This window comes from Betta splendens, chromosome 2 (assembly GCF_900634795.4).
Source record: "Betta splendens chromosome 2, fBetSpl5.4, whole genome shotgun sequence".
Taxonomy (NCBI): Eukaryota; Metazoa; Chordata; class Actinopteri; order Anabantiformes; family Osphronemidae; genus Betta; species Betta splendens.
Genome location: NC_040882.2, coordinates 11,601,986 through 11,619,362, shown reverse-complemented (window position 1 = coordinate 11,619,362; position 17,377 = coordinate 11,601,986). Strand labels below are relative to the sequence as shown.

Here is a 17,377-nt window from a genome sequence, read left to right as displayed (position 1 = left end):
GATGTCATTGCCGTCGTTTGATAATAGTAAACCACAACCTTGTTTGACCTTTAAATTACAAACCCTTGACTGCTCATCACACACATGATGCTAAGTGCTGTCTGTTATTCACAGCAGGGTTTTGTGTAAACTGTTTACATGTAAAATCCACTTTTGTTTGTTTCAGGCTCGCTTAGTGTTTGCGATTAACATTTCTAAATACAGCAGAACATGCACGTTTGGCATCTTTTGATGTCTGCAGCTGAAACCTGGCTTTATCATGGAACAGCTGCTCTAAGCATTTACTAATGCAACATATTTGGTGTTTTAGTCACGATTTACAGGAGTATTATTAGTATATAATGCTTGGAATGCAGTCAGAATCCTGGCGTGTGTTGAGGACACAGACATGTACTGTAACACTCAGCGCCACGGTGATGAAATCCTGATAAGTCAACTTCAGTGGAAACGACTATGATGTGACACTGAGATGAGGCACTGGAGGAAATTGTGCCACAGAAGCCGGATGATTCTGTAATTGTTGTACTGACGTTAATCAGAAATCAGCACTTTGATAGCGTTAAGTGCATTCTGCAGAAATGGCTCCAAAGGATGTGAGAATAGAAGATTACAAAGATGAATGAAGGCTTTTTTAGATTGGGATAAATGGCATAACTTGACATTTCTATCCACATTAACTCATGCATTTTGAAGTGTAGGCTGTGATTATATTTTGGATCAAAATGCTGCGCTCTAATTTGTCCACAGTGCAGCTCATGGTCCTCTCGTGTATGTTTCTGGAAGCAGGTTCAGTGAGGTAACCCAGACATCAGTGTCTCAAGATGTTTTCTCTGGCTCCTCCTGGGAAATCCTGAGGCGTTCAAAGGCCAGATGAGATATATAATCCCCTCCGCGTATTCTGGGTCTTCTTTCAGTTCAGTGTGTCAGGAAAACCTCTAATGAAAGGGGGCCAGGGGGCTTCCCGGTTCTGATCAAATGCCTGGAACCATGTGAACTCTCTCTTTACGACCAAGCGATGATGTGACGCAGCCGCGCTGCTCCAGACTCTGCACAGGCGGCAGAGGAAACGCGATCATCAAAACCAATCAATCGCTCTTGATGAAACATAAGTGCCCGATCGGATGAGGTCGCAGGGGAATAATAGTACAACCCCACAGCAGGGATCCTCAACAGCAGAGTAAATCCATAAGAAATCCAATAATATGGCAATCCACTTCTAACTCAGCACCGAGCTGTTGAAAGAGCAGCGTACGAACTCAAAGTCCAAGGTGATCAATATAAGAGTGGATACAAATTATGGTCAATACAATTAGTCGCCCCAGAATATTCAATACACGGTCGTCAACCAAATGTCTGTGAGGCTCTGTCCCTCCTCACGGCCCCACACTGGTGTGTGAACTCTCTTGCAACATGTTCTGGCTGAACAAACCAGAGACATGACAATCTCCACATCCAATAATCTAACAACCCTATTCATAGCTTCTTGTCCTGTTTTGGCTCAGTGCACTTTGTCACCAGCAGTTCAAGAAACGACCCAGACGGAGACGTCCTCTTTACATCTGATTACTTTGTTCTCACCAGACGAACCGCACTAACAGAGGGAAGACTTAAGGTTTGATTTAGATCAACTGAAGCCTGCGGGTGTGAAAGGACCCTAAGAAAGAGGCCCCAGATCCAAGTAGTTCACAAATCCAAAGAGGTAGTAGGCAGAGACGGAGCGCGATCAAAGCAGGAGGAGAGTGAAGCTATAACCTGGCAAACTAAAAATATTTCTATAGGCACTAAATGTCTGTGCACTAGTGGGAGTGCACAGACAGGGTTTAAGGATATTATGCACCACATAGGGTAAATATTCAGCCCCAAGAATAAAATGTTGTGTTTGTAATATTTACAATCAAAACTTCAAAAGATTTGCAAATGGGTTTTGTACAATATTTGTCCTAATGATGCCAAACTAATGGTAAAAAGAATATAAACCTTCAAATGCACTGTGATGTTCCATACTGGACAAATGGTCCTCAGAGTGGCCAAGAAACCCAACTTGGACATCATTTATTCAATTTACTCATAGATGTCTGACATCTTTGTGCACAGACTGTGATTTCGAGTAATGGAGCCTCTGTGCTAATCAGGACTCTTTGTGCTATAATGAAGCAGTGGGAAGAGCTTGAGGAGGTTAGAGCCTTTACTGAAACGTGGTTATTAAGACGGCTTGGATGCACAGTGTTTGATGCAGCCACGCGTTGATGTCCAGAGTTTAATTATGACTGTCTGAAGCCAAGGGCTCGACATCCGGGGGGCAGGATGACCAAAGCACCGGGGTCTGAGAGCAGCACTAAAGGAAATGAGCGAGTTAGACTGAAACAGTAAATATCAAACATCAGCTGCGTTAGCTTTTATGCAAAACCCTTTCATTAGCAGCGATTCCTGGTGCATTAGGAGGCTTGGACGGAGGCTAATCAATGTTATACTGATATGCTAATTTCAGTAATCTGGACTGGGGGTTGATTCTGTTTCATTCTGGTGCCAGCAGCTGCAGGCTCATCCTCCCATGGCAAAACACGGGCAGCTGAAATTCACCACGTCGAGGTTTCAAGCTCTAAACTGATCGTGTCCCCAGTTTATCTGCCCAGGCTGATATGTGAATAAAACAGGAGAAATCATTGTTTTCATTTGTTTTCTCTGTCATACAAATGAACAGCAAAGAATGTAGTCTGATTTGAGTAAAATTCTATAGTCCATCATGAAATAGAAGTGTTTTGCCTTTTGAAATCGCACTTTGAAACCTTCCCTTTATGGAAATTCCTGAATTTCACTTCACGCAGGTGCCTTTAGAACAAAACTGTTGGCATCAGTGAGTCATCCTGTACAGCTGCTGCATACAGTAAGAACCATTGTGTTGAGATGCATCATGTAACCAAAACACTTGACTACACACACACACACACGCACACACACACACACACACACACACACACACACACACACACACACAGCAGCAACACAATACCGAGCTCATATTGAACACATTAACAATGCATGCCTGTCAATATCTTCAGCAGGAGGCAGGACAGAATGAGTTCCAGTGAGCTGTGCAGCGGTTGATCCTGATGGACGGACGCTGCCGTGCGGCGAGGACGCTCGCGTTGGGGAGCCGGTGGCGCAGGGAGGGCGATCTGATGAGGCAGAAGCGAGATAATATTTTGAAATGTCTTCATTCCGGGGCCCTTTCAGAAACACTCTCTAAACTGATTGTTTAATTGATGATGACTCAGCCACTGGAATAATGTAAAAAAAAAGCCTGATGGCAGCGCTTCGCTTAATGTGGTGGTTGACTAACCTGCTGACGCCTTCAGTGAAGGCGAGACCGTATCTCCTATTGGACCGAGACGACCTGGGCCTGTTCCACTTTGAGACAGCACGGTTTGCGACGTGACGATAGGGTGATGAGAATGATTCCTGCTAAACATACTCTAGACACAATATGCTGGCTCGGGAAAAATGAGGCCGGCGCCGTGTCAGACTCAGTTTAGACAGAAAAAAGCAGCCCGGCCTGAAGTTAAAGGGCAGCGGCGTCACACTTAAACCCTCCAGAGGCTTCAGTCTGTCAGGATACATGACCAAAGCAGCTTCAAATTAAGAGTTCTTGCCACACTTAGTTGGTGGGTTTTTGGACGCTTCCCACTTTGGTGCTGATTGACTGGGTTCTGTTGGAAAAGAGTGGAGCATTTGTAGCAGTGAGATCCTGCAAAGCATCGTGGGTCGACGCCGTGCCTTCGACCGGAGGGAAATCACATACACATATACGCGTGTGCCCGCGCTGAACGCCATGGAGGCAAAGATGGCAAAATAATGAAGGCTGAAGTGGAGGAGCATGCTTGAACGTGTCAACTAGACTCACTAATGCTGCGGGTGCTGTACATACAGTCAACAGAGCGCTATGGAACAGGAATTGGCTGCGCTGCCATGAGGCTCCCGCCGCCTCGCTCTGTCGCTGTGTTCAGTGGAAGAAGGACCAGTGGCTTGACCAGAGAACAAAGACGTGGCAGGAGATGAAGGCTCGGGGAGCGCAAAGGCAGAGGAGGAGGGTGGAGAGAGAGAAACCAAGATGCTGCTACAGTTACACAAGTATCAGTGTTCTATATCTCACTAAGTGTGTGATATTGTATATTTTAATGATGTAATTACTGAGCAAATGGCTCCTTTGGTGCCCCTTCGGTTTCCACCTTGTCTTTAGGTTTTCCTCCCTCTTCTCGCATCACAGTGACCCAACGTCGCCCAGCTGAATCCCGGCATCTGTGGATAATCCTGCAGAGATTCCCTGGCGGTACCAGCTGCACCGCTGAGCAGTTCGCACATTCAGGGATTAGAGATGTCAGGACAGTCAAGCACATCCTACCAGGCACAAAGCACTATTCTGAAATTGACAGAATTATTAAATAACTCTGAAATGTTTGGTATCTACTGTATATGAAAAGGGACAGAGGGAGGAATAACGTGGGAAGATAAGTGCCGTAATGTTCAGGCCTCGTTTCACATCCTTCATAAATACGAAATACAACTAAAATGTGATGAAAACGTTTCATATTTTCCTCTGAAATGAAAGTAAAAATGAAAATAAAAGAAATTTCACTTGTGGACCGTAAACAGACGCAAACCGTCTTCAGGCAGCCATTTTTAGTTGGGCTGTCACTATAGGTGACGCTTTTCTCCTGCCTGTTGCTGTTTGGCCTGCTTTTAATACAAAACTTCATTATTGCAGCTTTAAAACAAACTCCTTTGACAGGATTATTGCAGCAAACAGATTTAGAATTCAATAGGCCTACTGTACATAATTGGTTGCTTCAATCATAATGCTCTTGAGTGTATTTGCCATGAGCAATGAAAAGCTGTAGGAAGCGGCAACGTAATAAAACCAGCGTGAAAAGTACAGTTGAATGTAATTGCATTTCTGGCTTGGGTGCGTTCTTGTTGTGCATTTATTGAGTTTCACTGTCAACAAACTAATGAAACTAAGATATGGTCCACATTCCCTGGAACAGTGGAGATGCTGAATACAGTTCCCTCCTCATAGGACATTTAAAAATGTCCAGTGACCAGTGGGAGTTTGGTGAATACACTTGTCTAAATACTAATATAATTCCCAAATACTAACTGGAAAATAATTTCTTCTCGACGAATAGAAACAGATGCAACAGGATCAGATACATTTGTGACGCTGTTATGGACTCGACCTATCGAGCGTGTCGTCTGGGATTCAAAACTTTAGGACGCAGGTGGCTGCTCATTACTGTATCATTAACTTTATATACAGTTCTTGGTATCTTCACACTTACCGCCTGTGGATACCTGTGTGGTTTTGCACACTGCTCCACTTCGAACACTCCCTGCAGACGCGTTGCATACAGTTTGTCCCCGTTTCAGCTCCTACAGAGGTTTGATGAAGCGGCTCAGCTCCCTCCCTTCTCTGTGGCAGTAGCTCCACCTTCGTCCAGCATCATCATCTGCCTCGTCCATGCTTCTAATCGCAGCCACCCTGGCCTCTGCCGCAGTGGTCAGTCAGCAATAACAAGTCAGTGTCGCCAGTCATTTGCTGGGATTCTCATTTATTTCGCCCACATTTTCTGCACGCTTCACGCCCAAAATGCATATTGCATTTTTTGACACCTGACAAAGCACGGCAAATCTAATCACAACCCCTTCCTGTGCAAACCCTTTTTAAATCCCCGCTTGACAGAATGTTATGGCAAGCTAAATTTTTGTACAGCATAGTGTTTTCAACTCTAAATGTCTTCGAGTGTCCCCTGTTCTGCAGGATTTGCTTTTCTGCCATTCTTGCCTTCAGGGATTATCTTAGCATTTACCTCTGGCGGTACTACGCTCCTTGCCTGAGGTGCACCTCAGTTCCTTTAAACGCATCCATATTCACTCACTTGCAACTTTTCCTGGTGATGGTGCAGATAAAGTGGTGGTATCAGCAGAAAGGTGCTTGTCCCAGTGGCACATATCTGTGTGCTCCGGTTCTACATCGAGTTTGACCCGCGAGAAAATGAGAAGCCCAGTAATTATGATTAATGGACCTTTGGTTAAATGTTGAGCTACAGTTGCATCAGGCTGTAAGAGTTCCACAAGTTTAGTTTTAGTTCATACTCTTAATTTGAGATCTTTTGATGGTTTCCATAAAACCCAAATGTCCTACACTCTGAAGCCTCCCCGAACGCCTCACAACTCTACACTAATACTACATTTAAGAAGAAAAATACCCAGCGGCAAGAAAAAATACACAAATTGTGACCTTTTTGACTTTTGACACAGCTGAGGCTGGACATCAATCCACGCAGGGCTGACACGTACTGACACTGCGTCCAAACCAGAAGCAGAACAGCCGAGTAGAACTAGACATCGAATCCTGCTGAAGTGTCATCTGCTGGAGACAGTTCGCATGAGTCAAAGCAATAAAGCAGGATCTCTGCGCGATCTTTCAGATTCCTCTAAGTTTGAATTCCTCCAGATTAATTGCTAGTTTTCCTCACAGACAGTGCAGGGAGACAGGCAGGGATGTGGAACAGATAAGTACAGTCTGCTCAGTCAGCACGAGCATCTTCAGCTGTGTAGATACAGCAAATGCTGGGGTTTAAACACTGGCTGCATATTATTTAGTTTATTGGTCTCAACCGTATTTTACTTTTCATTAGTTTGCATTTAACCTTTGGTTACCGGCTCATAAACCCTTTTTATTTTGACAGTTATACACAAATGTAGTTCAAGTCCAGGTTCTATAATGCTCAATCTAGCTACTGAGGCGCATGCACTGTGCACCAACACAAAATAAAAACAAATTGGGCCTATAATTAGGATAATTGCACAGACTTGGGCTTAGTGTGGGTTTGCTCTCGTCCACACTTCAACAAAAGACAACAATGGCCCCATAGGGGCTTGTTTGCTGGAAAACTGTTGGACCTGCCTCCGTCCCTTAGGACCGTTTAGTATGTCTTTCTCTTTCTGACCTTTGTTTTCAAATTGTATCACTAATAGAGCATTTCACTTTCAACACTCGCATACACTAGATATACTGTAATGACCGGGCACAGATACACACTGTGTACTGTAACAGAATATATGTGGAAACACAAACCACAAGACATTCCACAGCAGGTAAATCCATTTACAGTTTTAAAGCATATTAAAAATTAAAAGCTCGTTTATGATGCAATGCAACACGAGTTCTACTGTAGTTTGAAACATTCACTTTGAAAGCAGGTCATGCTGCTGTTCTGACTTAAATGTGTAATAGGTACATGAAGAATGAAAGAGGCCAACATCCACAGTTATATAATTGAGAAGAGTTTCCATTTTGAATGAGCGCTGGCCTTGTGTCTACTGTACGTGGAGCGGCCGTGTTTACGGCCTCGTTGGACAGATATACAGTAAATGTTGCATCCGCGTTCTGAATGGAGCCTTGTTAAATGATGGTCTTGCGTGTAGGAGGGTGTGAGTGATGAAATCAATGGCAACGTGCCGCTACTTCTCTGTGTTGTATATTTCATAGAAGATCTAGGCCAGTTCTTCAGAGCTCATGGGTGTGTCCCTGAGATCGAATTTAAATATCATGTTTTAGTCCTTTTTATTTCATTGAAAGTGTTGATTCAAAAGCAAAACATAAAGAAGTGTTAGAAGTTGTTGTCAGTTGATTGAGGATAATGTTGTATATTTGGGCTCAGAGTCATTATATCCAGGACAGCACTGCCAGTGTACGCATGCTTTGTCTTCCATTGTGTTATTATACCTATCTGCAGCTGCAGACTGGCCAGCTGTGGCCCAGATGCTGTCCCCTCAGATTTACTCATGGACACTCTAAAAGTCAGTGAAGTGAATTAGACCTCAGTCTAGATACACTTTGTTATTAATAACGCAGACATAAGCATACGTGCAGTTCAATGTTAGTCTATTTTTTGTACCCAGAGTTACCTCCTCTTGGCCCAAATGAATGATGCATAAAGAAACTTTAGATGGATGGCTCTGACTGGCTTTTAGAACAAAGTAGACCCAAAGTTATCCCATAAAACTTTGACCCATTTGCTGAAGAGGTTTTGGTAAAGTCTTGGGCAAAGTTCCAGTAGAAACTGGGAAAGCCAACGGGTTTTAAAGCAGGCTTAGTTGGACACAATCCAAACGAGTCCCAAAAATGTATTCTTACAGCCGGGCTTTTCAAAAAGCTGTCAAACAATGACATCATGTAACTGCAGCCAGCTCTGGTTTCTGGACTTTTAGGTGCAGTCAGTACTGATCCGCTTGGGTGGACAACCAATGTCCAGGTGTCCAGAGATTTGTCGATTTGAGGGTGAAGCCTCCTGGACAGTCTCGCTGTCTAAATGAAAGCTTCAGGGCGTCTTATGGGAAATCAATGTGCTACTCCCCTGTTCACCATCATGGCATGGAGAAATCCAATGCAAAGGCATTTAAAAAAGATTAGATTCAGTTCTCATCTGTTAGAGTCAAGCTTGGGGTTTTCCTACAACTTCTGGGATGTCTATTAGCAGCAGACACCAATGTAGGTCAATGTAACAGAGTAGACCTTGTGTCTGAAGGGTAATGAACATCTCCTGTACATCGCGCATACCGTGTAAATGGTTCTTCTGGGACTGGGGAAAGATTTGGCCTATTTTCTGAACAGACTCTTCCTCCTGCTACCCTCAAGCTTTCTTCAGTCAAATGAAGGACATGAGCACCTGTGGTCAAGGTTCAGCCTCACTCACTGAGACAGACATTTAGTGTCTTACACTGAGGGGCTTGTCAATTAAATGATCATGTATCAAGACAATGTGATCAGGGCAAAACAACTAAAAGATAGGAAAAAAGGGGCCAACCCCTGCAGTATAGTCTGGGAGTGTTTCTATTATTAGTGACAATTGTCTATTGTTTGGTTTTTTTGGTGGATGACTTCATCTTCCAGGTGTTTTACTGCTGTGTGTTGAGAGCTTGTGTTTTTAAGTGGTATCTTAGATGTTCACAGCAGAGTCGCTGGTTTTCTAGTCCCACAGAAACCGATCTCTCAGATCTCAGATTTAGTTGACTTCTTTGGCAAGCAATCAAGGCGCTCACCAGAAATAAGGTAACGTTTTAAAACGCTGGAGCGATGAGACGGGTGAGTTTGACTGATGTCCATTCAAAACGCTGCACGGGAACACGCCAAGGTTGTGGGGGGAGGGGGAGGAATCTGGGACAACAGCCAAACGAGACAAGACCAAAGTGGAACCATGTGGTTTAGAGATGACAGTGAACCAGTAACAGATCCTGCGACAGGGAGAACAATGCACGAGAGCATATTACAAACAGCAGCAACAGAATGAATAGCAGCTGATGCCAACTAATCATTGTGATGCTAGGAGCAGTGAGAACTTACTGCAGGAGCACGGAGTCAACAGTAGCTGAGTGGTGACAGCACTAGTTAGAGCGTTACCGGAACGAGGAGCTGTGTAACTGAACAGAAACAGGAGGGCGCCGCTAGATTGGGGGGAAGCGGGTCGATGAAGTCTGTTTGAAACACGGGCGCGAGCCACCTGCTCCCACCTGTTCTGACTGCTTCTCCTCCCACACCGAACTCTCCGGAGGCCGCGTGGAGAGATCGGACGATGACCCTCAACGCAGCAGCTAATAGCTGAGCTTTACCTGAGCTCCTGCCTCAAACACTCTCACCTGCTCACCAGCTGCGAGAGAGGCGAGGAGAACTGAGAAGGGACGAGTGAGAGAGAGAGAGACAGCACCAGCTTCAGTAAACCCATCTACACAAGCACTATTTCCCTACAATCTGTCAATGGTGACAGTCGTACAGTTCCGCTGCTATACCTAAGCCTGGCTTTTATAGTCAGGCTCCAGTCACATTATTCCTTTTCATTGTTCTCAGCCCACATTCAAGACCCTTAAAGCAGCTTTCCCTCTGCCTTTGTCTTCCCTTTTGTACGAGCAGCCTGTGTCCACTTTAAGATTTAATCAAAAAGCCACGATATAATATAAATCATTTCTCAATAGACGGGTCTCGCTTTAAAATGGAGCTAATTCGGTGCAATCAAAGCAATGTCCTAATAACAGGGTCTAAATAAATGAACTGTGTTTTTTTTACTCCTTAGAGGAGCTGCAGACCAACGCAGATAAAGAAGTAATAACCGTCTGCTCGAGTGATTTACTCTCCTCAATTTCCCAGTTCATTACATACGGATTCATGCAGTGTGCCTGTGTTTCTGCGTAAATGTCCAGTTAAACCATAGAGTACTGGCTAACAACAATCAAGGTAAACAACCAGACAAAGCAGTGCACTTCCTCCCGTGCGATTCAGTCCTAAGTAGGGTCGCGTCCAATCTCCAGGATTATCTGGGAGTTATTTGTGAGAAGACTCAAGTAATCGGAAAAATCTAAATCTAAGCATACTTCCTAATTGTTTGTGAACATTATATGTAGGTAACACTTGGACCTGTTTTCCATGTGAAGACCAGGGGAGCCTCTGTAGATGCAGGAACCACCAGATCCTCCTCACTGTGTCGGGAGCAGCGTGCGCCAACACAAGCGAACTGTTGAGCCTCGGACGTTGTTTAGATTTCATTTAGTAGGATGAGCAGTGGTTATGAAGTATTATGAAGCGAAACCTGTAGATGAGAGTCTTAACAATTTCCCAGAATCCCCATCAGTCTGTTGAAAACCACGCATGCAAGAATAATGTAGGGAGGCGGGAGACGACTCGCCTTAATGTTTTAAAAATGAAGCTCCCTTATTCCCGCTGCACTTCGTCTCATGGTTTAGGGTTCTCCGGCATTTGTTTCCTGCAGCACTTAATACATCCGCTGAATGTTATCAGAGGCAGCCAGTCTCTATTAAATGACTTTGAATATCACCATAATGCTGTTGACTCGGGAGTCGTTTTAAAAAGAACAATACAATGTATTTTTTAAACCGTGGCCTAAATGAATTTTGCAGCGTCATCTGGTTAAAGGGTTCACATTAATTTTCAATACGCGCCGCGCTTTGAAGTCAGCAGCAACAAACACACATACACATGTGTTGCCGTTCTCTATTAATACACTGGAAGGTTTGCGTGTTTAATTTTAGCCACAGACCAGTTCACATATTCACGTCTGACTCTGGCTTTTTGTTTTAGTTTAACCTACTTCAAGTTCCTCGGCAGAGCAGAGTTACTATAAGATTAACAAGGCGCCGATGGCACGTAGCAACATAGTAAGAGCTGTGGTATTACAGTAGTCTGACCGGTGTGGACCAACATGAACGTGAATATTATGCATCATGGCGGAAACAGAATCAAACCTGCCTGTGAGCCTGTTTGGGGATTTTCTGGAACGATGAGTTTGAGGAAAGCTGAGATTCCTGTTCTGCCGTCTCGTCTAAGGATGCGCCTGACCGACCTCTGCCTGAGTCCACACGATTTCTAAAACCCTCCTGTAGCAATGAGTCTAGAGAGTCACAGTCTAACAAGGTTGTCATACCTTACAGTTAAAAATCCAGAGGGAGCAGAAAACAACCAGGGAAAACCAACTTTGCTTTCTGAGAAGTGAGATCTTTAATTAATCAAGTGAATACAGTACATCTTCCTGCCTTTGTTATTTCAGCCATTCTGAATATCCTTCAAGCTTTTTACCTCTTACTCTTTCTTCCAGGCTCATCGTTCAACCAGTCAACCGACCTGTTCTCCAACACCACCTGCAACTTGTCCACCAATGATTCAACCTCCTGCTCCCCTGTGGATGATGGCGCGGGGGCGGGAAGTCCCTACAAAGCTTTGGAGATGTTTTTCATTGCCTTGGTTACGGGATCCCTGAGCTTTGTGACTGTGACAGGGAACATTCTAGTCATGCTCTCCATCAAAGTGAACCGCCACCTACAGACTGTTAACAACTACTTCTTATTCTCGCTAGCGTGCGCGGACTTGATCATTGGTGTGTTCAGCATGAACCTGTACACAGTCTACATCATCGTTGGCTACTGGCCGCTGGGGCCGGTGGTGTGCGACCTGTGGTTAGCTTTAGACTACGTGGTCTCGAATGCCTCAGTGATGAATCTACTGATCATTAGCTTCGATCGCTACTTCTGCGTGACCAAACCCCTCACGTACCCGACGCGGAGGACCACTAAGATGGCAGGCTTAATGATCGCAGCCGCATGGATCCTGTCATTCATTTTGTGGGCTCCTGCCATCTTGTTCTGGCAGTTCATTGTTGGACAGCGGACCGTGCCCCCTGGAGAGTGTTACATCCAGGTACAATAGTTCACCTGTAACCCAACATTTTGCAACCCAACACCTCAGCCGACTCAGGCATGTCTTCTGTTGTTGTTTTGTGTCTGCAGTTCCTTTCCAACCCGGCAGTGACGTTCGGAACGGCTATAGCAGCCTTCTATCTTCCTGTAGTTATTATGACTGTCCTGTACATCCACATCTCCTTGGCCTCCAGGAGCAGAGTGTCCAAACACAAACCAGAGAAGAAAGAGAAGAAGGGAATAAAGTAAGAGGTCCAAATATAATAATACTGTTTCTTGGTGGTGACTGGAACAGCTACTGTTGGTAATAGACTGTATCCCTGACCCATCCACTCAACCCTTTTCTGTAGACATTCCCTCATGTCTTTGTGGTTTCTACTGGCTCCTTGATGCCCACAAATTCAATACCATGCTCAATTACATATATTAGCGGAGCCCATCACTGGCCTTTGTTTTTAGCTGCATCTCTCTTGTGCTTGACTCAGAAGGGTAGGTCATCCCACATTCATACAGTAAATCCTTAACCCAAACAAGGATTTGCAAATCAGTTTCAGACCAGCTTAACAGTTAACACTAAACAGTTAACAATGAATAATTTTCACTTTTCGTTGCGTTTTTTGTATCTTTTACAGTATCTCATCTAAAATATGTTTTAATTGTTTCTTTATCCAAAAAATCGAAATGCTGATAAAAGGTTTATTTTTCTTTTCAAGTGTTTGAATATTTTATGAAAACACATTTAAAGACAAATTGTTACCATTTACAATAATGTATTCAAATATTAAAGACATAATTATGACTTTGTGTAATGCAGCAGCCAATGCTTGGTGCCATTGTTGGCAGCCAATTAGCGTGGCGCGTCACCTTAAACCAAGAACGGTTACAGTACACTGCACAGGTGACCCGCTTAACTTCCTACGCCTGTACATATTATGCACTTTGTACTTTCATGGGATTTATTATATCTCTTCTTAGCTAAAACTTGACAACATCCTGAGAAGATTTATGTCTTCAGACGCAGGAGTTAATAAGTGGGTCAGAAATCACACAGTGGCATCAGGTGCGCGTAGCTCAGGCTATTAACATGAATTAATCATACACTACTTGCTGCACAATGAATTATTTTTTTCTTGTGTGGATTTTATGAAATGCACAATTAGATTTACTTTAATTCCTAAATGCACAGAGACAATTAAGGATGAGCAAAACTCTGTTTTTCCAGAACTCCGAGCTTGATGAAGAGTCATCTGTTAAAGCAGAACAACAACAACGAGGCCAGTCCTCAGGCCAGTCCTCGCTCGACTCCCAAACTCAGCGTGGACTCCACCACCACGGCGCTGGAGGCAGTGAAGAACGGCCGCGTGGAGGAACCAAAGCCGGCCCAGCTGCAGCCTGCAGCACAGCCCAGTCCTGCACTCACACAGGTACCGTCCCGCTAATTAATGCTATCACAATGCCATTCACTCTGTGCTAATCACAGCATTGCAGTTACTGTACATTTAGTGAATCTGTCTTTTTCTTTTTCCCCGCAGGAGGAAAAGGAGAGCTCCAACGATTCATCCACAGCCTTTATTCCTCCCACTGAACCAAAGGACAACACCAACAACAAGACAATATCCGAGGTCAGTGTTCAGGATAAGGACAAGCACATTTCTGATAAAGATGTTGTTTTGTTGATATTTTTCATTTCACACTGGAGACCAGGCGCCGCTGTGTTTTGCCTGCCTGCTCAGAGAAAGTGGAGTTTAGGCGTCTTATCGTGTACCTGTGACGAACGTGGAAACAAGGTGGCCGTGGAGATAAAGGATCATCTGCTTTGTCAATTGGCTGCGTTTATTGAGCTGTTAGTGGCAGCTAAAGCCCAACTAGGCTGATTCTGCTGGCCTCTGCGTTGATGGGTTGTTTGCCAGCTGTTCATCAGACCTCAGTGGATGGAATTAAGATCGAAGGGGCCGTCTTTTCTCACTGGAGCAGGGAAACTATGACAAATGTGGATAAGGATGCAGCTCTGGCTGTAGCTGAGCTTTGAGCATGTTCTTGCCCTCTGACAGTGTGTCTGGTGTCATGGCTGTTAGTTCGCCTACTAACTTTATGCGATAGTTATAACCCAATGCTATCATTAGTGAAGCTTAGCATCATGCACTTGACACAACAGCTGCTATAATAGTCTGGGTGGAATCAAGGGGGGGGGGGGGGGGGTGTATTAGAGCATATACAGTACATCATAGACCTCAGAGTCTTACACTCCTTTATTAGAGCTCTCAGAAGAAGCCGAGCTGAACTTTTTGTCCCATTAAACTGTCTGTGGTGGGTATGATGAATGGTTATTATTACATTTATTTATCAGGCACAGAAGCATTAATCTCATGCAGTTAGACGAGATGCATTGCTCCGGATTTAGCCGCAGAAAGAGCCAACGCGACTGACTCAGCAGCCGTGAAAACACGTTATCAGTGAAATACTGACACTCAGATATAATAAAATACATTAGTGTTTTGTTTTTAATCCACACGTTCATGTATGGATTAATCTTGGAAAATAGTTTTTGCTCAGATACTTTGACAGATTGCTCTCAAAACGCATCTGTAATTGTCAAGTCATATCTTTTCTTTGCAACAATTCATGAAATTCTTGTTTTTAAACTGTAGAAAGTGTAAAGTGAAGCAAACTGGTAATTTCAGTTTCAATGATGTGTTTGTTTGAATGCTCACTGCCAAAATATTAAACAAGCATACCTGTAAACTGTAGGAGAAGATGTTTTATTAATATGGAGCTGTCAAAGACGCCTTGTCTTGGATAGACAGAATTACAGTTTTTGGGCGTCTGTTTTTGATCATTTCATCTGAAAGGAACCAAAATGCTCGCACCAACCCTTCAACTGGAAAACTAACAAATCCTTCTGAGAAAGCAAATACATCACATCACAGTGAGAACTCAAAAGCATCATCAACTATTTGGTCAATCTTTGAAGAAAGAATCCACTGATGATGGCGAACATCAAAAGGCCTGAAAGTCCTCACAAACTGCAGTGTATTTCCCTAGTGAAGTAAACCTTATAGTTTCCTTACATGTATGGATGAAAGCAAAACAGGGCAGCGCTATCTGTTCATGTTTAGACTAAACCTCTGAAAAAACCTCATCAAACCTTTAAAAGCATTAAATGTAGTTTACCGTACATATATGATTAAAAACTGCCACTTTTACATGAAAGGCTTTAAAGAGTATTGAGGCAATGCAGGATAACCTTTCCGTGGTTTCATTACAGGTTGCAACAAACCCCATCCCAGTCGCCACCACAACAAGCAGCCCTCCCATGACCAAGGTCAACCCCACCTCCAGGTGGTCCAAGATAAAGATTGTCACGAAGCAAACCGGCGACGAGTGCATCACAGCCATCGAGATCGTGCCACCGGTGGAGGGAGCTGAGCGCCACTCCATCCCCATCAGCCGCCCCCGGACCGTGGCCCGGAAGTTTGCAAGCATTGCTCGGAGCCAAGTGAAGAGGAAACGGCAAATGGCTGCCAGAGAGAAGAAGGTATGTGTTGTGTCGACCTCCGTTGGGATTATTCTGGTAGTTTATGCAAAACTACTGTACGTTACTTAATGAGAAATTGGCTGGACCTGACAAGCCTGTAGTTACTAACTATTTACCTTATGTGTCAGATTAAAGGCAGAAAGGTTTACTGATAAACACTAAACAGAACAGCACCCGTGTGTCTGTCCTTGTTTCCACATCATGGGTGTTTTTAACTCTCTCTAGTCAGAGGCTATAAATGGCGCCGGGACCCATTGGATGCGCTGTAATTGGCTCCACAGCCAATCAGAGCGAGTTCCCAAACCACCGGGTCCAATTTAGCATTTTGACTTGGCTGAACGTTGTAGGACACGACGCTAAATCTAGGTTGACAGACTCCCGCTGGCCGTCAGCCAGCCGTTGGTGAGTCAAGGTCAGTACCTCAATCAGAGCTCGTGCCAGCGAGGCGTGTGCTCCAATGAGCACAAGCACCCAGTCAACATGAGATACGAGGCCGGCTCCGTATTCACTGATCAGACACATACAGGAAGGAGCCGTCTTTACCTTTAACGTGACAGTGGAGGGAACTGGAGTCCCTGCTGGAGTCCAGGTGGGAGTCCAGGTCCACCAGTGTGTGAATGCTTTGCTGCAGCTGTTGCGCTGCAGTCACTGCGTTGAGCGGTTAAGACGACAGATGGCGAATGCAAATGTTCCTCTGAGCTTTTAAAATGACACAGTCCGCTACTTAAAACCACAGATGATCTTTTAAAAGTCACCAAACACTTGAAATTCACACATGGGCTGTGCGGCGCTAACTGGGTGTTTCCTGAGAATTTTCCATTTAACAAAATCAAAAGCAACCACCGATACCTAATTAAACACCTAATTAAAAATTACCAAAGAATCAGAATCCAGTCTAATGCTTGATGTGGACGTCCACTGGACTTGTTTCCTCTCGTGTTTCTACTTAAGTAAAGCACTTTAAATCAAGTACTGACACAGTGTTAAGGGTCTTATTAATGCATGATTGTGCTGCTAAGAGTAACTGCATATATTTGAATGTCTAGGAGGCTTCATATGAATACGTGCGGGTCCATAGTACACACGTCTGCTCTTTGTCTGGAGTGTCTCGTCTGCAGGCTCGTCTTTTCCAGCCTGCAGCCGACTGGAAAGAAAATAAGTTATTATTTAGATAATACTAGACTGAATGCAGCTGGTGTAGAGGCTGCAGTGGTTTCACACCCTGTTGCTGCCCGGCCTGCTCAATTCTACGTGTCACTATCATTTCAACCTCCATGTAATTTGGCTTTTGTGCAGCAAAAGGCAACGAGCGCCACAGTAGAGTCCAGACACTACGAGCGCTGCCGTACAAATAGCTCCTACGGGCCCTCGGCGTGTGTCTGGCTCCATTGTCCTGTTGTAAACTAATGATGGTGCAAACCCGCTGGGATGATGTGCCGTTGATGAATTCCTGGGCGGCTGAGACGAGGCTCCTCGCGGTGTCCAGCGAAACCGCCCTCGCATCTCCTGCCCCGTTCTTCACCTTCAGGAAGCGTCAAAGGACAGGTTTTCACACTGACCGACCTTCAATTACAACGGGGC

The 17,377-nt window shown here is 44.4% G+C and overlaps 1 protein-coding gene across 1 annotated transcript in view; it reads left to right on the top strand.

Annotated features, from left to right (window-relative positions):
- LOC114843475 (muscarinic acetylcholine receptor M4-like) overlaps positions 1-17,377 on the top strand; it is a 33,990-nt gene that overhangs the window by 8,312 nt on the left and 8,301 nt on the right. The window contains exons 2-6 of the mRNA XM_029130058.2: positions 11,664-12,262; positions 12,352-12,506; positions 13,484-13,685; positions 13,794-13,883; positions 15,527-15,796. Of these exons, the coding sequence (XP_028985891.1) occupies positions 11,664-12,262; positions 12,352-12,506; positions 13,484-13,685; positions 13,794-13,883; positions 15,527-15,796 (1,316 nt within the window). The remainder of the gene's footprint in view (positions 1-11,663; positions 12,263-12,351; positions 12,507-13,483; positions 13,686-13,793; positions 13,884-15,526; positions 15,797-17,377) is intronic.